Genomic DNA, 20,302 nt, shown 5'->3' on the forward strand with positions numbered 1-20,302 from the left:
CATTTATAACTAGAAAACCAACTCCCCCGGATCCTTTTACTGCCTTTATGTACATTATTCGATTATGTCCAAACCAAGTATAACCCTGCAAATAAATGACATCGTTATGTTTTAAATGCGTTTCATTAAGTGAGATAACATCAGGATTATGATCAAATAGTATTTTCTTCCTCAATTCACAGTTCCAAACAGTCCACCCGTTAATATTCCAGTGCGCTACAGTAAGAGTATCAACATTTGAATCAGTCACCTTGTCAATTCTTGAGGGTTGGGCAGCTCCCGTTCAGTTCTCCAGGCTCTCTCGAGCCCTGCTTCTCCTGTTGCGGCTGTCACTGCCCGCTGCTTCCTTCTGCTCACGTCTCCTCAGCCTCCCTGACCCGGTCAGGAAGTACTCCTTTCCAAGCGGGAGCTCGCTGAGAAGAGTTCTAAAGTTGTCACTGATCAACCTCTCTGCATGTGACTTTGCAGCGTGGATGAAAACACGGCAAAATGTTTCGCTTTCCCTCAAACTCTGTTTCCGACGAAGAACATGGATCGCAGCTCCACTTTAATCACACCTGGCCCCCGTCCTCTTGGCTTCATACGCTCGGCATTAACAATCTCCGGTACAGGGTCACAGTGTAGCCCTTCCAACAGTAAAGATTTCACTCTTTGCAAGGGGATTTCTCCATCAATAAACGGAAGGCCAACAATGATAACCGACACATCAGAGTGGAATCCGAAGGCCGGGCACTTAGCTTCATCCATCTTCACTTCCAGCTGTTCAATTCTAGCAGAAAGTTTCCCAACATCCATGTTAAGATTGTCTTGAATTTCCCGTAGTTTGTCGTCCATCTCCGCTTTCAGCTCCTCTTTATTTTCAGCAATAAGACGCTCCAGGCGTCCCACTTTGTGGTCCAAAAGTTTTTCTAGAGAGCTATGCACTTCGTTTATCTGTGATTTGAGAGAGTCACTCTGTGACTGAAGTGTCTTAAAGGCTTCACGGTGCGACCTGAGCTCTGCCATGATGGCATTCATATCACTATTTTCAACTTCTTTCTTTTCTTTCAGCCTTGTAAAAACCATGGAGCGCTCACGTTTTTCTGCCATATTGTACTCAACGTCAGACTGATCTTTGTACAAAAAAAAACAACAACTCAGTAGTTACACTGAAATATTTAATTGTCTCCACTCGCCTGCTGCAACGCCCACGCATGCGCACATGCGTAGTAATATCAGTCTTCAGACCTGGTACGTGTAATTGCAATGATTTCTCCTAATCATTAAATTTTAAGCAGGGATAGTCATCATTAAAATTCATTGAAATCACTTTATTTTACATGTGTCTTTTGCAGAATTAACAACCAACCTGAATTTTTGCTTGAACTGGACTAAACTGGATACTGTGCTTTGCACAAACCAGAGAGGGGAAGAGGAACAAATTAGAAATAGAAGTAGTAAAGTATCATTAGTGTGTAGAGTTACCAGAGATGCCACTTTACAGTGACAAATTATCACACATTTCCTTGCTTATCCCATATGTCTTTGAATTAAGAAATAAAGTCTCAGCTTCTCCTGCTGGAAAAGAGAGAAAGCCTGTCCTGACCAGAAGAATGCCAATCTCTGTCGCTCATTCATACCCCCAAAATGACTAAACCCTCTGGTTTATCCTGTGAATATAAACTCTTGTCATCATTTAGGTGGGAATGAGTTGATAGGTCAAAAAAGTGCAACTATGACACAGGTTAATGTTTGCATTTAACCGTGCTTATGATCTTTAACTAGTTTCAGTAAATAGGTTTTGTGCAAGACAATTTCTGTGAATCCATTTTGTGACAGTTTTAGAAGGCATTCACGTTGTCCTTTGGCCCATAGGGTTGTCAATTCTTTGTTGTTTAGTTTGAGAACTTGTTGCTTTCAAAACATTATATTTTGGAATAATTTGTAATGACTTTCTAAGTATCATTATGTGACTGTCACCTCTATGTATATTTTTCTTCCAGCAACACTCTGGAGATGACAGACGGCTCAGATTCAGACGATGACTCTATAAGCATGTTGCATGATGTCAGTGCCTCCAAAATCAGAGGGGCCAGTGAGGACATGGCCATAACTGATTTCAATTCACCACTTGGCAGTAAAGTAATGGTAAAGGAGATAAATCAGCTCAAATCAGCTGAGCCTGGGATGTCCACCTCCATCCAGTCGACAGCAGGTGGCTGTGGAGAGTCTTCAAGATCAGGTAATCATAAGTTAGAACTTCCTGAAGCAACATGTATACCATCATTAATGTGGCAACTGAAAGTATCTAAAGTATCTTCCCTTCTAATTTGTCATGCTTTGTCATTTATTGTACACATCATTTTACATGTCTTCAAAGCAAATGTCTTGCACTATGTGAAGATTCCAAACCTAAACAAGAGGAATGGAAAGGGAGAGACTCTTCTGCACAAAGCATGCAAGAGAAAAAATCTGGCACAAGTCAGAATGTTGATTCAACATGGGATCAGTGTTGACACGGAGGATTATGCAGGTTTTTCACAGCTCTGACACTTGTTTTTTGGCTTGTAATGACACAGATTATGACAGCATTAATCTCTATCTCTTAACTGTGAAGCAATTGTTAACTATCAAACCCAAAATCCACTGATATTAATACATATTTGCTTGAATTGTCAGGCTGGACAGCTCTCCATGAGGCTTCTGCTGCTGGTGATGTGGCAGTGGTGGAGGAGCTATTGCTGGCTGGAGCTAATGTTCATGCTAGAAGCAGTGATGGTGTCACACCCCTGCATGATGCTGTTTTCAGTGGACACTATCAGGTGATGTAGAAACCTTGAATCAGACTTTTAAGATGTAGCAAGCTTGAGTGCCGTGTTTAGTAACAATTTCCACACCTCGCTGTGATATGTACATGACATGAAAAAGTGAAACCGGTTACCTTGTTTGCAAAGACAGATTAACTACTGCACTAACTGAAACAATCTGAACCCAACTGTGAATATCCTTTTTCAGTTTATTCTCATATTCTTTTCCTTTGATATGTGTCCTAATACCAACAATGAAAGTTATCAGAACTGCTCAAAGCTTCTGCAGCCATTTTTGCATGAAAGGTTGTCATAACAACCCAGTGCTTGACTGAGTCACAGTAAACGTTGACAATGGACATACTGAAGGACTCCGAAAGCCTACTGCAATTCCTGTGCTGTTTTTTTTTTTGGTTAGGCGGGTATTTATCATGACTTGGCAGTCTCCAATTTCACACCTTATGTACATTCAGCACAAGTGAGTACAGCACTTGATACATCACTTAATTGTCAAATGATTCCAAATGGTATCACCTCTCAACATCTGCATTATTTCTAAGTCAAACAACAGAGGGGCTGCACAGTGAGTAGTGGTTACCACTTTCGCCTTGCAGCAAGAAGATCCCTGGTTCGTGTCCCGGCTTTTCCGGGATCTTTCTGCATGGAGTTTGCATGTTCTCCCTGTGCATGTGTGGGTTTTCTCCAGATACTCCGGCTTCCTCCCACAGTCCAAAAACATGCTGAAGTTAACTGATTATTCTAAATTGCCCGTAGGTGTGAATGTGAATGTGAGTGTGATTGTCTGTCTGTATATGTAGCTCTGCGACAGACTGGCGACCTGTCCAGGGTGTCCACTGCCTTCGCCTGAGTCAACTGGGATAGACTCCAGCACCCCCGTGACCCTAGTGAGGATAAAGCGGTGTATAGAGAATGGATGGATGGATGGATGGATGAATAGCAGAGTATTTCCTAGGAAGACTGTATTAAAAGTGCAGGCCCTAAAACAGAAATAGAAATAGAAACTGAAACGACAACTGAGTACACACTCATGACTTCTAATTGGCCTAAATGCGTGAACATGGTTCTAAAGTGCTGCTGAACGCCAGAACTTTCTCAGTTTGGGATGTATGTGCTGTGTCTATCTGTCTTTTTGAAATTTCACAAAAATAAAAAAAGGATATAGGAAGATCAGTGACCAGCTAAAAATGATTGGAACAGGAGACACAGAACAAGCTTTAATACTAGTAATCAGAGCTCCAATGGTGTGAAATGTTTTCTTAAAAGAACACCACAGAAAAGGCACTTGTGTCATGCCCTCCACCACTGCTTAGTTGGCAGCTTTTCCTCTCCCTCCTTCCCTTACCATGGGCATGAATGACTGTGTGTGCGTGTGTGCATGTGTGTGTGTGTGTGTGTGTGTATCCCTCATACTGGATAATCACCTGAGTGAGGACACTTGTGCTGGAGAGTGGTTCACCTGCCACTGACTGCCACCATGTACTAAAAAACACTGGTTCAGCTCATCATTTGACACCGGACTGACTTTTTCGACTTTCTCTATCTGTAAATTCTCTGCTGTGCTTCACCCTGTAGCACTCAGTTCTTGTTCTAGTTTTCCTCTGTTTAGAACTCAGTTCCTCTCCAAAGGTTGCTAGAGCTATTCCTGTGCCCCTCTTACTTTAGTCGATGTCCCTTCTATTTAACCCTCTGGTTTGTGAGTATCTGCGTTTTGTTGGTCCAACTATGTTAATTAATCTGTGGTTTACTTAGATTTCTCCTTTGTTAGTTTACAGTTTGTGTAGTTTTTGCTTAGTCACCCCTGCTGGTTTCCCCCCTAGTTTGTATCATTAGATTTTGTTTTAATTAAAAAAAAATCGTATTCATCCAAATGAGTCTGTCTGCTTCTGTGTCTGCACCAAGGTTCCCAGACCCGCCATGACAATTTGACATGTACTAAAAGCATGTATTGTCTCTGCCTTAGTTTTAGAGAGGACTGGTCAGAGTCTAACAATATTTTTTCAGTGGAAAAAAACACCTTGGTAATATTTTTTATTGTGGAGCTCAAAATGAATTGCTGAGGTAATTAATTTTGAGAAGATGATGCCAAGATTTTTCATTTGTTTGCCAGAGCTTTTAGTTGTGAACTAAGCTTGTCTCTCTGAGCTTCATTTTTTTTTTTTTTTTTACAATATTTCTTGAAAATGGATCTAAATTATTTCTCTTCAGAAGGGGTTTAACATGGCAGTCTTCTATGTAATATGCAATGATATTGCACAGGAGTGTACTCACTTCTGTGATATACTGTCATTTTCTTTAAGTTGAATATGATATGATTGCATTGGGTGTCATCAATCATGCACAGCAACGTCAGCTAGAATGAGTGAAATTACTTCATTTTCTCCCGATAAATGTTTTGTTGATCTTTTATATTGGCTGTGTATTTCCTAGGTGGTGAAGCTTCTGCTTCAGTATGGGTCAAATGCCAGTGACAGGACTATTGAAGGCCTCAGTGCACTGGACATGGCACAGGAGAAGAAAATCACAGAGCTGCTCTTAACTTCCCAAGCATCTTCTGTTTCAAATGAGACATCTTGCAAAGCCCTTGCACAACACAGACAACCAGGTGTGCAAACTTACATTTTTTTTATACTTCAGAAGTCAATCTGGTCACATTGTCCCTGTGATTGAAACCTTTTTTTTTTTAACATACGGAAATGGTCATACATAGAACAGCTACAAGAACCAATGATAACATACACACTGTGTATTTAACCAAGATAGCAGAGAAGTGAATAATATTGGTTTTCTGAATGTGCTGAAACTTTTTGGCAAAGAAAGTACACATTTCAGTGCGACCTTTCAGGGCAGCAGGAGGTAAGTGTATGATGACTAAAACTTGCTTGTTATTCTTAGTTACAGTTGAAGATAACTCAACCTTGTCGGCGGCAGACAAATGTTTTAGATGTGAAACAAAACTGTTTCTCCTTAACCCTAGGATGCATAGGTGGGGTCAAAATTGACCCCAGAGGTTGTTATTCCTTAATATCTGTAAGATTAAAAGTTTTGATATTTTCATATTCCAGGTATTCCTCATAAAACATGTTTGTGACATGATGCCATTTGCATTTTTATTCATTTTGTCATTAATTTAAAAAAAAAAATCAGTTTTTGTATCAGTACCCCACTCTTCCATGGGCGGGGTCAAAAATGACCCCAAGTATTTCCAATGGGATATTTCACTTAACATTGGTTCTTGGCAACTGTGAGTGTGAATAAATATTTACTGTCCCTCATACAACTGATGTCAGCAGTCCCACCACCTACAGCCATGGCCATAAGTTTGGACACAAGTACCATGACGCTTGTGAATCTTAGAAAATACCACAAAATTGTCACTTACAATACAGTACACAACTCCTGAGAACTATATTAAGTTTCATATTTAAAAAAAACATCAAAAGAGTTTGGTGTCATTTTGTTATTCTTACCAAATTCAGTTGTTGAAAGTACTGCATTTTTTTTTGTTATTTTCTGCTAATATTATGTTTTGGGAACAAAGTTGTTCCAATTGTTGGAATTTATTGATAATATTATATTCCTTGTTGATTTGTTGACTAATTAAACTGGTGCTGTCAAAAAATATTAGTTATGTTCTGTAATAGACATCAAAACAGACATAGTAAGTCATGCTGTGTCCAAACTTATGGCCATGGCTGTAGGAGGTCATTTTTGCACAGCATTATACATGTAAATATTATCTCCATTTATGAACTTATTTTTCATTGACAGAAAATGTGAATTTTATGTGAATATCTGTGAAATTTGCCTAGTTTGTGGTTAGCTAACAATACTGTTAGCTAACATTATTATTAGCAAACAGTATTGTTAGCTACCTCAATCACACACACACACACACACATGCACGCACATTGGGACATTAGCAGCAGCCAGATACTGGTTTAACATGAAGTGGTTGGCAGATTTGCGGCACAAAATGATAATTTACTATTGAATGAATCATATTCGGACATATCTCTCAGTGGCTTAAAAAGTTAATTTCACATCCTGGCACACACGTGTTCACACACACACACTCACGGCTTGTCACGTCAATTAACAAGAATGGCACTGAGAGAGCGCAGTCCCCCACCAAGAAAGGTGTGTGTTATACATGTTTACATACTGAATCGCGTGGCCTAAATATGTAGCGGGCGAGGGGAATTGATGGGACTCAGAAACACCCCCACAATTTAATCAGTTGTTCCTTGTATCATTTCCCATTCATCCATAGTGGTAGATTTGTTGTAGGATAACAATCATGTGAAGTCTAAAAGTCAAGTCTAATCATTTGGTCCTTGTGTCATTTCTGACCGACCCTGAAAATTTTATTCAAATCCCTGAGTCTGTTTTTGAGTAATGTTGGTAACAAAGGAATGATTCACACACGCTGATCGTCACATAACTCCACCGTGTTCTTTGGTGGAATATTTAATCTAATTTACCTTCATTCTTTCTAATTTACCTTCATTCTTTCAGTGCTCTAACGGACCTGGATGCAACATTTTCCATCATGGTGATTTATCTGGTCTGTTGTCAGATCATTTCAGCCGTTCTAATATGTTTCGTGTTTTTTTTAAAAGTGTATCAATCGATGATTTTTTTTTTCTTTTTTGTATTCCACCACAGTATTGAACGGTTGTAAAACAGTTTACCTCCGCTTTGGTGAAGAACATCAGTGAATTAACTCTTTATCATGGTCTTCAGCAGTAATTTTTGTTGGTAAATGAGAGACATTAGTATAGGCACACATCTGCATCTTCAAACCATAAACAAGGAAGTGAATTTGGTGACATATGTGCATTACGTTTGCGCTTCTAGCTGCTATGATTGGTGGAACTCACCGGAGGCAGGCCAAAATTGCGGGAAAGTTGCGGTGATTGCGATGTTGCGTGAATTTGCGCAATCGCAACATCGCATATTCCTGGAGGGACTGTCTTGAGTAGGTTTGTACAGGGTGACACAAAAAAACGGGAGCTTTTTAATAGTCCAATAAAACCACGAGTGATGGAAGAAAAATATTTTATTCATAGTAATTGAAACCTTAAAACATGCCATTTAAGAAATAATGATGGAATTTTCATTTTTAACAAATTACTTCCTGTAGATGGCGTCCTCTTGTACGAATGCATTCTTGAAATCTGCTGTTGAGATTCCTCATTGACCGCTGCAACATCTCAGCTTGGATACTGTGAATTTCTTCCTGAATTCTCTGTTTTAACACATCCAGAGTTCTTGGTCGAGTCGTGTACACTTTACTCTTGAGATAGCCCCAGGCAGATTTCAAGAATGCATTTGTACAGGAGGACGCCATCTACAGGAAGTAATTTTTAAAAAATGAAAATCCCATCATTGTTTTTTAAATGGCATGTTTTAAGGTTTCAATTACTATTAATAAAATATTTTTCTTCCATCACTCTTGGTTTTATTGGATTGTTAAAAAGTTCCCGTTTCTTTGTGTCACCCTGTAGTTGGTGTAACAGTCATTCACTTGGGCAGGGCTATCTGCGTCTGCATATTCTAGCCAAATCCTCAAAGATAAAACACTTTTACCAATAGCATTAGGACATATGATGTTTATGTTTACTGGGGTTTTGCTTGTTTTGCTGAGAAAAATGTGGTTTTACAAAATGTCCTAGTACAGTAGGGTTGTTGAATATTATGACTGACAAACCATGATTTCATGATTTTGATGACTCACAAAGTTGCAACTAACTGTTAATTTTTATTTTTCTCAAGTTTCTGGTTGAAATAGCTGTACATGTTTAAAGCTGGACAGTGTAACTATAAAATGTGAGTTTTGGTAACATGTTTACACTGAATATTTCAGTTTGAAAAAATGCAGATATATTTCTTATTTCAAACTTGCAAACTTTAGGACTTTGTGCAGCTTGATGATTGCCACTGAGATCTGATTACAGGATTGTTTCAGGTGCCTCATCCTCAGAGCCTCATCACCACCGGGAGCTTTCCTGCCAGAGTAATTTCAGTCTGAGACATGGTGACACAGTAATCATCCAATCTAGAGAATCAAGTAGCAGAGACAGAGCCAGAGATTCCAGTGATATACAGCTGGGAAAGAAAGGCATCACTACTGATAATGTGAGTACTATTTACACTTGAAACAACTTTCTAGCTTTATAGGGTCAGCTGAAGCTCAATCAAGCATACGCCAACAGCACAGTTTTTTTAGCCATGTATAGTCCAGGTCCAGTCATTTGATGATGTCCATCTTTCCTCAGCATCACTTCATAGAAAGCTTCACTAGTGTCACAGCTTGGATATGATAGTATTTTTTGACTAATTCCTTTAATTTTTATAGGTGAGATATTCAGAGGTCATAACAGTGATTTTGGAGCTGGTTGGGAGGAAGCAAACAGAAATGTTGACTTGGCCTCTGACAGGGCTGAAGGATTCAGGTAAAGCCTGCTTCACTTACATTTATTTGATGTCTTTTCGTCGTAATTAGTCAACAGTACTTGCGAAAATTAAATGATTTGCAAATCAGTGGTAGCTTAGCATCAAATATAGGACCGCCAGAAAGATACAGAATTTGTTTCATTTACTATAGTTCTCCCGTTTTTCAGATATATATCATGCAGCTCTGACACAGATCCAGAGTGTACTGATTGAGGTGCTCGCCAAGCAGCATTTGGAGAAGGATAATCTTGCTCAAAAATTCTGGTCAGTATATGGGTATTTCTCATGGTTGACTTAAGTTAAGCTTTTTGAGCCAATAGTAACAGATATTATGCTACAAAGAGCTTTAATTTTCAGAACATGACAAAATTATATTAAGTGATCCCTCCAGCAAATTTTCGATCTACTCCTTCACTTGGGGAAGCAACTCCCCCATACCCAGAGACAGCAATCAGTCCACCGGTTTCTGGCAGAGAATCATGGCCTCGGAATTGAAAGTGTTGACTTGCATCACAGCTGCTTTACACTAAGCTGCAAACTGCTCAAATGCACACTCGAGGTCCCACGTCATTTGAAAAAAACAGATGCGATCCTGAAGTCCCCAAGCTGGACATCCTCCACACCCTGGCTGTGCCTTGAGATAACAAGCCCAGTACCCCATACTCCTACACTACTCCAATAAAGTGTAGTTCAGCCAGGGGCTTATGAGTATTCCCACACCCACCCGGCACCTCTCACCCCGTGTAACTCCTGAAAGGATGAGAGTCCAACTCTTTGCAGGAGCCACTGTTGTGCATGGAGGTGAAGCCCAACTATGTCTAGTCAGGACCTCTCCACCTTCCACATCAGCTCAGGTTCATTCCTAACCAGTAAGGTTCCTCCCCAACCAGTCTACACCACCAGGGGGTGGCATGCCTCAGTGCCCACTCCTGCTTACTGACCGGTGTACAGATGCTGAGGGTGGTGTTCCCACTGTGTGGAGGTCTGATTCTCAAGCAGAAGATTGTCCATTTATGTACGTTCCTTTATCTATTGCTTGAAGAAAAATAAAGTTGGTAGAAATACATGAATAAATCCCAGTCCTTCACTATGCATCACATGACAAATTAACAGATTAACCCCCCCCCACACACACACACACACACACACACACTGTGAGTCACTATTTTAAAAGCATCACATTTTTCAAGTAGTCACAAGTGTATCCATGTTTCTCTTGAGCTTGATATGAGTACCATTTAACTTCACTATAAACAAAACCACTTATAGAACCAATGTAAAGTGCACACTTAAGAGTGACTTAGTTTCTTGATCTGATGTGCATGTGTTAGGGATGTAAGAAGAAACTGGAGGGAGTCTGGACTAGACTCATTACTTATCAGACAAAAACATAATCATTTTACAAATTTACACACCTTGCGAAGGAATTTGTTTCAAACAGCATAGAGTAAGACAGTTTGTTTCACCAGCATAAAACAAATTACACTTGAAAACTGTTGATTTTATTTTTCATAAATTACCTTTTCATTTTTGAAACATGACTTTTGGACATTCCTATTGAATATTATAAAGCTTCAACAATAAATGAAGCTGATAAAGTGTTCTTGCAGTTCTGTGCTTCAGTATTTAGTAGCTTCCTGTATTCCCCTCTCATGAGATAGTAAAGATGTGAATCAGTATATGCTGTCTCACATCACTCTCTTTCTCAGCCTAGCACATTAGCTTCCTGAATAACAGCAGTATTGCTTGATTTTGTTTAATTTTTTCGTTCAGGAAGGTTTCTGACTCTCTACGGCAACGCGTGTTGAAAAGTCAACTTCTCTCCCATGCGTCCTGTCAGAAGATCCTGATGGAAATCCTCCAGAAGCAAAAAATATTGATAAAGACATATGATACCATAAGGACCACTCAGCCTCTCATTAATCAAGGCAGCACAGTGAAACAGCAGCCAGATCGCAACTATGTGCAAGTGTCTACGCTGGAACCTTCTACACATAGAGAAAGACATGCCTGCAATCAAGACAGTCAACAGAGGGAGAGCCATAGATCAGTTACACAGGCCAGTCTAAAAAGATCAGCTCCAGGAAACAGTACCAAGAACCTTACAACACCAGTATGTGATTCTGTACTAACCGGGGGCACAAAGGCTCCCACACTCACTGATGTACAGAAGGAGAAAGCCTTAAGGTGTCAAAGCACCCTACAAGGAGTCCTGCCATCTGAAAGTGCTCTACAGCTGTGGTTGAAGGTCAGATAAAGCTCTTCTCTTATTCAACATTTAGAACAGTTGGTTGTCTTTCAAAGTTGTCACCAGAGACACGTATTTGTTAACAATCTGGTAATAACTAGTAAATTACAGATGAATGATTATGTTGCATTTAATGATTACCAGTTTCAACCAGTTAAAATTCCTGGCAGTCATTTCACAATTCATGTAGCAACATGGCCAGGGACATGGTAGTCCTTTAGTTCTACACTTTGTTCTTAGAAGGCAGTAAGTCACTGACTACTGATACTATGTAAGAAGTTCTTCTTGATGTTCTTAACTCTATAGGGAATGATGAGATTTTAAGCCACAACATTGACGTGAACTGTTTTTAAATGTGTAATGTAACATCCCACACTGCCACTTCATACATGAATGGACAACTGCAGTACAGCAGTACACATAGGCTGTTGGCTGCCTGCACCATGGTCAGTCAAAAAAAAAAAGCAAAAAACATCTATAGTGGGGTGCGTAAAGGAGACAGCCTGTCTTTCATGCTCCCTGTAGGATCTCTGGCACCTTGCTCATGAGATAGCTAATGACTCAGTAATGAATGAAGGCGAGTTGCTCCTGGCTCCAGAATGCTAGCTGGAGTGTATTCACCGTAACAACATATCTGTCAGCTCAACACTTGCCTGCGACAAGATTAGACACCCATTTGCCTTAATCTCATAGGAATTGCTGTAGAAACAAACAAAAAACATAGGACATTTTGAATTCACTCAGGTGGACAGTAGAATAGTGAGCACACCGTAAAGTGCTGAGGTGATGTTAAAAGCAGCTTTATAGGTGCCAGTCAGGTTTATAGTTTGATTTCTTCTTGTCAATTTTCCAAGATGACTTTATTCAATGTGCCCCAATACTCTCTGACAAAACCACTCATAAGTGTTTTTACCCAGATAAGGTGAGATTTTGTAAATAACAACAAAGAAAGCATTGAAAGCAGCATGTGCTGGTGCAGTGGGTTAGATGGAGGAGTTTAACTTCGAATAGTCTGACGTACCAGATGTAGATTGCTGCTTAGAGATGTTTAAGTCTGCCATTGACCTTGCATTTGTGCTACCATTTTCAAAATCCCCATCAGTGCGGGAAACAACGATCACAACCTCTAAGTGGCAACTGTCATGCTGGAAATTTCAAGTTTTGGTATAGGTTTGGATTGTGTAATGAAACAGCTTTTCATATTTTTGTTGTTCGTGAGTCATTCCACCTCAGTTCACTAAATGCCTCTCAACTGACCATCTTCAGTTTGACAGATTTCTTTTTATAGTGGTGAATATTGATAGCCTACCCATGCTAGACAACCCACGGCAACAAATGTAAATCTCTGCCAGGGTGGGTCTAGTTACCCTCCATAAGGCTCGAGGTTGGATGCTCCTAAAACTGGCCGGACGAATCACCATGAAGTGTAGAGTCAGAAGGCGGGCGTAACTAAGTGACGACAGAGGCGCGACAATTCTGACAGAAACAACCGGAAACAACTAGCCTAGCCGCGCTAGACAACCCACGGCAGCGAATTTAATTCTCTGCCAAGGTCAACAACAAAAACGACAACAGTCATTGAGCTCCATTAGCACCGACTCTGAATAATCTTTCTGTTAACATGTCTGTAATATACTTGAGCTTCACCCATTGACTGTATAAATAAGGCTTCACCGAACTACCGCATTCTCTGATTTCCGGTGCTCTAGGAGCCTATTCGTTGCGCTGATTGGTTGTATACCTACCCAACTGCTGCAGAGTGATTTGATAGACAACCTTTTAGCCTGCCTCCCTCCCTGTCGAGCGTGCCTAGACCCTTGCGTCTTCAGAGCATGGGTCTAATGCGGCTAGGCTAGAATATTGATTGAGTTGAGTTGTCCTAATATTTGCCATAAATGCAAAAAAAATTGAATATTTTTTTCTTATAAAGTATGCATTTGGCTTGTACCATACTCAAAGCTTCTATTGGTGACAATCACAGGAAAACAAATCAGCCTCTTACAGTAAAAAAACAAGGATTTTATGACTGGTGGAATATTAGAGTAGACAGAAACATTAAAATTTTTGACCAACTTTATTCCATTGCGTAACTGGTTTGTAATATTCTATCAGGGCAGGGCTGTACACAGATTGGTGTGAAGAAAACGATGCAAAAATCGATATGACCTCACTTTCTTTAAGAATTTTACCTGTGTCCTCAGATTTTACACCCGATTGACTCAATATCGGCCACTTCGGTGAAACCGAAGCTGGTCAGGCATGATTTTTAAAATTTTATTTGGTGAATTGAAGGGGAATGACCCTTATTTGTTTCTTTTGTTTTGGTGAATTATCCATTTTAATGAGAGTGTTCACCTCCCTCCATACAAATATTCAACCGGAACAATTTTACAATAACTATCCTGAGTAAACTGTCAGTGTGTTCTGTTGTTAGCTTCATCTAAGACGCCTGTGATCGAAATACAAACAAGCCATAGCTGCCAGGCCGTTGATAGGCCCTTGGTTTCACACAGATCCATTGGGACCCTGTTAATAATAAGTCTTCATTTATAAACAGAGACATCGGAGGAGAAAAACTTTTAAACTCTGAACTCCTTTGACTGTTTTTTCAGGTGACACTCAGAGACTGGCCTTTGTCTTACCACTTCCTGAACACAGAAGTTGGATTAAATGCACTACAGAGACATCTTGAGGACAGTGTTCAACACTGCAAGGCTGGTTCTTCTTGGGACGTACTAACAACAGGTCTGTTGTTCTTGTCTACTGGCATTCCTACCCCAGCCTCAGCCTTACATATGTTTCTTTTAGATTGACTCACACAAATAAGGAGGCAAGCCAGCCAGCCACTAAATCATGACTTTTTAAGTAACTAATCGTCATCTCACCTGGAATGTCTCTGAGCACTATTGAAAACCTTGTTCACATACATTGTAGAGCAGTTTTAAAATGTATAGTGTGGTTTTGATTGTATTTGAATGCCTTTTCCAATCGTGCAGAAGCAGCCAGCCTAATGAAGATCAAGGTTGTCCATTTGGTGGATGATGAGGAACTACTGCCAAATGCCATAATGGACTGCTACTGGGACAAACTTGTAATGAAAGATTATTCAGAGTCTGACTGGGAAAGTGAAATTTTGTAATTATCTCTCCCTATGTTGGTCCATAATTGTTCATTTTGAAAATTTAACTTGGTGAGTTTTGCTTTTTCATTCATTGTTGGATCTATTGACTTGATATTTGGTGATCAATGAGAATACAATGACTCCCAGTGATAAACATTCAAAATACACCTAAAGTAAATTCAAACATTTCATGGTAGTTATTCATTTTTGACATGAGTTTGTAATTATATTTTTGCTTCAGGTTTCATAAAGGCAAATTTCACTATTTCTTGGTTGGAAGTTCATCTGAGCAGTGTTCAGTTATCTAGTGTTTGCTTTGTTAAATGCCTGCTTTTTTGCTGTCATTTAAACCAAATTAAACCAAACGATAAAGAGAATAAACGTTTTAAATGGTGCCTGGTGTTGTGTGTAAACTTTTCCTGTGCAGGGTCCTGTGCTGGAACACCGTGTGCTTCAGTTTAACAGAGCTGTACATGATAGAATGATGGCAGTTTCGATGAAAATATGAGAGGCGCTATCCTAAATCTTTATTGAACTTTTCTTAGCGGTGTTGAAGAGTGGTATTTATCCGGGGATGGGTGGTGAATGCAGGCTGTGTGCTGGGGATGTCCTGGATGTGGCGGGGCAGTGGGCGGACTGCTGCTCAGACACTCCTGAGAACAGTCGCTCCAGTCTCCGATGGCGCTCCTGGCATAAGAGACGGAACGCAGGACCACGGCTCCAGGAAAGCGCTCTTTTCGCATGTGGTAAGCTTTCCGCCACCTCGTCCTCTTATATTCTAGAATTAGTTGTTAGTGAATGACTTTAACGTGACCGTTAAACAGAGAAGTGAGTGAGGATAGACTGGCAGCACCGCACTGCGTCCTGTCTGTTACCTTTTGTACACGGGACATTCTTCAGACGCTCCAATGGAACTTGTGTGTAATGCAGGGGAAAAAAACGAACTCACCAAAGAGCTTAGTTCCTGAAACTGAATTTGTGAAGTCACTTTCGTGTTATCTCAGTATTGTTTTCTCTTTTCCTGGTTTTATTTGTTTCTATATTAAGACGTGTTTTCATTATATGAAGGTTGTAACTGTGGGAGGAGTTTTCATGGCGTGAGAGCTGCTCAAAGACCACCTTAGGGAGCAAGGTAACTGAATCACGCTGTAATATGAAATGCTTGACTTCTAAACATATTTAAAAATACAGGCCTATCAGTAGCAACTCAATGCAACAAAAGTCAATCCACCTTTGATGAGAATCAAATGATTTTTTTTTTTTTTTAAAAAATAGACTTATTTTCCCCCTGTCCTCCTCAGTATGGAGTGTTGCACAAATTTCTGAAGAAATGTTCTGACATCCATCAACAGCTACTCTTTGCCATATACAATCCATGCTCTTTGCTGGAGAGGTTGTGTTGGCCTGCCGTTCGCTAAATGGGCTGTGTTGGGTTTAAGTCAGAAGACATGCCTGGCCATGGTAGGTTTTTTTTTTGTTTGTTTGAGAAACACAAGTGATTTTTTTGGCATTGTGCTTCGGGTTCATTATGCTGGAACATTCCTCTTCTGTCAAGCTTCTGCAGGCTGGCAGTCACACTTCTGCAGCTGTGTTTAAACTGATATTTAGTTGGTAAATGCTCTTCTTATATCCTCGTCCATCTTTGTGAAGTCATTTTGGTAGCCAATATTTGGTATATCCACGGACATTCCTGGTGACAGCTGTAAATGTCATCTCCCTTTGCATTCATGCAGCCCCATACCATCACACTAAACTCTGTGCTTCACTTTCAGAACTATGATTCCACACTGATAGTCTTGACCTTCTAATCAAACATGCTGGTCTCCATCAGAGCTGACAGACTTTTTCATCTGACCGTACAGTAGGCTCACAGTAATTATCAGGCTTCTTTTCATGTTGTTCAGCAGTTTCATCTTGCAGGTTTTTGATAAAGAGCAAGCAAGAGTCTTTTCTCTTGGACGCCGTCCACAGAGATTGACATTATGCCATTGCTATTGATGTCCACTGATTACCCCTGTGCCAAGTCTAAACCCCTTGCTTTTTTTTTTTCTTTAAGCAGAACTGGACTGTATAAATAGTGCGTCATCTGGTGCCATTTAAGGTGGACAGAGACTGTGGCTGAGGTTAATGGTACAATGTCTCATTCCATGCTTCCTGATTACTGCTGCAACAGTGTTTTTACTGATTTTTAGTTGGTCACAGATCTTCCCTGCATCCTTTTCCATCTTTGTGAAAGATGCAGTCACATCTTTCAGTTCCTCTAATGATTCTTTTTCATGTGGAGCCATGATGCAGACATGCAGACAGACACAGCCCATAGGTCCAAAACTGAGAAAGTGCAGGTCTGCACAGGCCATTTTATCACTGTTTTCACACAGTTAGCTATTTTGAAATCACAGATTTAGTCTGAGTAATTTCTTGATCACAGGATTTCTAACTTGCATGTCAGTCATTGCAGGTGTTTTCACTTTTGTTGCATTAAGTTTCTACTTTGAGATCTCTGTTTTCATTGTAGTCTTTCGAAAGTATCTGTTTTTGATTATTCTCTACTGAACAACTTAGAAATAATGCTATATTTTTATATATATATGATGCAGTTTTGAATCAGTGGACATTAAGTGATATTGCACTGGGTTGCACTTATGTTGTATCCTGCATGTGTAGTTCTGACTCCCAAGGCTCTCTATAAATTTAAATGATTTTCTTGGGCCGTCTTATAGCAACCTGTGCTTAATGAATTCTAAGAATTTCTTACACCTTAACAAAATGTACAGATAACTAAAACTATTCCAAGTTATTTTGTTATGCTTTGAAGTATTTAAATGTCATCTTCATGTCTTTTTTATCACTTTGTTCTTAGAATGAAAATAAGATGCGCCCACTACATTCATAGAGTGAGACACAGGTGCTTCCTGCTTTCTCTGTCTCTGCTGTTGGTCTGTCTACTCAAGCTGGTCTACATTAAAGGGACAGTGAGAGGCAGCGTCTACATTGAGCCATATGGAATTACTCTCAGCTTATCCAGAATCCACAATCACGGGTATGATGTCAACTGCACTGCTATCTATGAGCTTGACCCTGTGGAGATAGGCAAAGCTCAAGTGATAAAACGGAAGGTCATGGTTGACATGGATGATGATAACATGATCAGCTTGACCTCAGACTGCCAAACATTTATCAAAACAAGGGGTTACAATGCGGTTCCAGTGTTGGATGCAGAGCGGAGTTTCCCATTGGCTTACACCCTTGTCGTGCACAAGAATGCACCTATGGTGGAGCGCATTCTTCATGCTATCTATGCACCTCATAACATCTATTGTATTCACTATGATCTGAAGTCATCTCCAGCATTTATACAAGCCATTATAAATCTGGCTCAGTGTATTCCACATGTGTTCATTGCATCCAAAGTAGAGTCTGTGGAATATGCTCACATCTCCAGGCTTAATGCTGACCTCAACTGTCTCTCTGACTTGCTGAGGTCAGAGGTCAGGTGGAACTATGTCATCAACCTGTGTGGTCAGGACTTTCCTCTCAAGTCAAACTATGAACTGGTTTTAGAGCTGAAGCAGCTGAATGGCAGTAACATGCTGGAGTCCAGTCGTCCCAGTGAACTCAAGAAACAACGCTTCAGCTTTCAGCATGAGCTGAAAAGTGTGCCTTATGAGTACCATCGTATTCCTGTCAAAACCACAGTGGCCAAAGATGTTCCTCCTCACGGCATCGAGGTGTTCATCGGGAGTGCATATTTTGTTCTGTCATGGGATTTTGTGAATTTCATTAGCAGCAGCCAGGTGGCGAAGGACTTTCTGGCATGGTCTGCTGACACATACTCACCAGATGAACACTTCTGGGCCACTCTTGTCAGAGTTCCTGGGGTACCAGGACACATTCCCAGATCAGAAGCAGACATTACAGATTTGAGAAGTAAGACCAGACTAGTCAAATGGAATTATTTAGAGGGAGTCCTTTACCCAGCCTGCACAGGTACACACATGCGCAGCGTTTGTATCTATGGAGTTGCTGAACTTCGCTGGCTCCTTAACTACGGCCACTGGTTTGCTAACAAGTTTGATCCCAAAGTGGACCCAATCCTGATTAAGTGCTTGGAGGAAAAGCTGATGGAAAAACGACAGTATGCGCAAAAATGGTACTGAGAGGAAGAGGAAGTGGAGCAAGGAGACAGTATTTTCAGAATTTTTTGTGATATTAGCAAAGGTGCAACATTACAGAAACAGAAAAAAATGTGCATCTATACTTAGTACATTACACAAACAGTCACTCCTGGGATGCAGGAAGTTTACTTGACTGTTGCCATTTTTTCAGCTGTGTATTTCATCAGAAGACACTGAACTTGTGTGTGACATTTATCTAATGGCATCTCATCAGATCAGGATTTCTCAACCAAACAGATGATCAGGACATAAAATGTGGACAATAATTAATATAACTATACTATAAGAAGCACTGTTGGAACCAGTAGCAACATGACAACACTGAATTAATAATGCAACAGTAATTTAACCCAACAAAATATGTTCTTTTACTTTTGTTTGAAAGGTACATTATGCTAAAATTAAATTTACTACCTGGATCTTTACTTGTAATTAATTCACTTTACAATGTGGTATTGGTAAAGGATTTGAATATGCTTTCAACTGTTGCCTATCAGTGTCACTCTGTAACTTTTCAAGGTATTGAATTAGTAACTGAATGAAAAAAGTGCCTCTGTTTTAACATAGTAATGGTTATTTCAAGAAGTGTCATTCTAGAAACAAGCCCATTGGCCATCACATCCAAAAATGTAAAAAGTCGAAAGAAAAGAGCAGATATACTCACTAACCATATTATTCTCATGTGTTCTGTAAGTTATACTCCACCAAGGATTATTTAAAAAGTATGATTTGTGTGTGTGTTTTGCTTTTTTTTGTTTGTTTGTTTGCTTTTGCTGTAAAGACAGCAGTTGATTAAAGCCTGTGATCTCTGGTGATCGTTTTTCTGGATAAAAATGACTCTTCTTATTGTTCTTATGAATTGATAATAAATTGTACATCACGTCTCTGAACCATCTTTGCCTTATTAAAGAGTCATGAATGAATTTTTGTATCATTTATTTTATCAGTTTGAAGTATTTGATCCTTAGTGCTACTGTAAAGCAATGTTTCTTTAGCAGGTTCACTTCCTTTCCAACAGCAAACAGGGATATACATGTGGCCCTCAATTTTATTCATGTGATGAACTTTTATGCAGACTGCAGAGTTGGGTGATGTATGTTCGCCATGTCTGGCAGTGATTTAAATTTAAAATAATAAACAAATTCCGACACAAAAAAGATTCATTGACTGGAAGATATTATGCCACCTTTGTTTCGGTAAGTATTTTTCTCTGTAGAGGGCCATTGTGGACAATTTTGTAAATGAAAGTGTCAGTAAGCTTCAAATAATTCAGTGTCACGTGTAATTTGACCACGTCTAATTTATACCTGTCCCACAGAAATGGCTGCATGGAAAGGTGAGACGTAGTGAAATGTACACATGGAGATAACAGTGCACCCATTCAAACAGCTTGCACTCGAAAGCATGCTCTGGTAGTAATGGGAGTTGTTGAAATGTGAAGCATGACAAAACTGCTAGAGAGAGAAACTCGAACTCTACTGTGGCATTTCTTGCC

The 20,302-nt window shown here is 39.8% G+C and overlaps 1 protein-coding gene across 5 annotated transcripts in view; it reads left to right on the top strand.

The window, feature by feature from the left end:
- The window catches only part of LOC110967609 (beta-1,3-galactosyl-O-glycosyl-glycoprotein beta-1,6-N-acetylglucosaminyltransferase 4-like), a 29,247-nt gene extending 9,517 nt beyond the window's left edge, over positions 1-19,730 (top strand). Inside the window, exons 2-13 of one of the 5 annotated variants that reach the window (XM_051950686.1) lie at positions 1,983-2,221; positions 2,360-2,512; positions 2,659-2,801; positions 5,235-5,409; positions 8,776-8,945; positions 9,166-9,262; positions 9,431-9,527; positions 11,037-11,511; positions 14,124-14,256; positions 14,508-15,378; positions 15,701-15,764; positions 17,493-19,730. In XM_051950686.1, the coding sequence (XP_051806646.1) occupies positions 17,494-18,789 (1,296 nt within the window). In that variant the 5' untranslated portion in view covers positions 1,983-2,221; positions 2,360-2,512; positions 2,659-2,801; ... (7 more) ...; positions 15,701-15,764; position 17,493 and the 3' untranslated portion in view covers positions 18,790-19,730. Of the gene's footprint in view, positions 1-1,982; positions 2,513-2,658; positions 2,802-5,234; positions 5,410-8,775; positions 8,946-9,165; positions 9,263-9,430; positions 9,528-11,036; positions 11,512-14,123; positions 14,257-14,507; positions 15,379-15,700; positions 15,765-17,492 lie in introns of those variants that run through there. The other 4 variants (XM_051950687.1, XM_051950688.1, XM_022217275.2 and 1 more) reach the window with 4 other exon arrangements.
- The last annotated feature ends 572 nt before the right edge of the window (positions 19,731-20,302 follow it).

The sequence above is a fragment of the Acanthochromis polyacanthus genome, chromosome 7, assembly GCF_021347895.1.
Source record: "Acanthochromis polyacanthus isolate Apoly-LR-REF ecotype Palm Island chromosome 7, KAUST_Apoly_ChrSc, whole genome shotgun sequence".
Classification (NCBI taxonomy): Eukaryota; Metazoa; Chordata; class Actinopteri; family Pomacentridae; genus Acanthochromis; species Acanthochromis polyacanthus.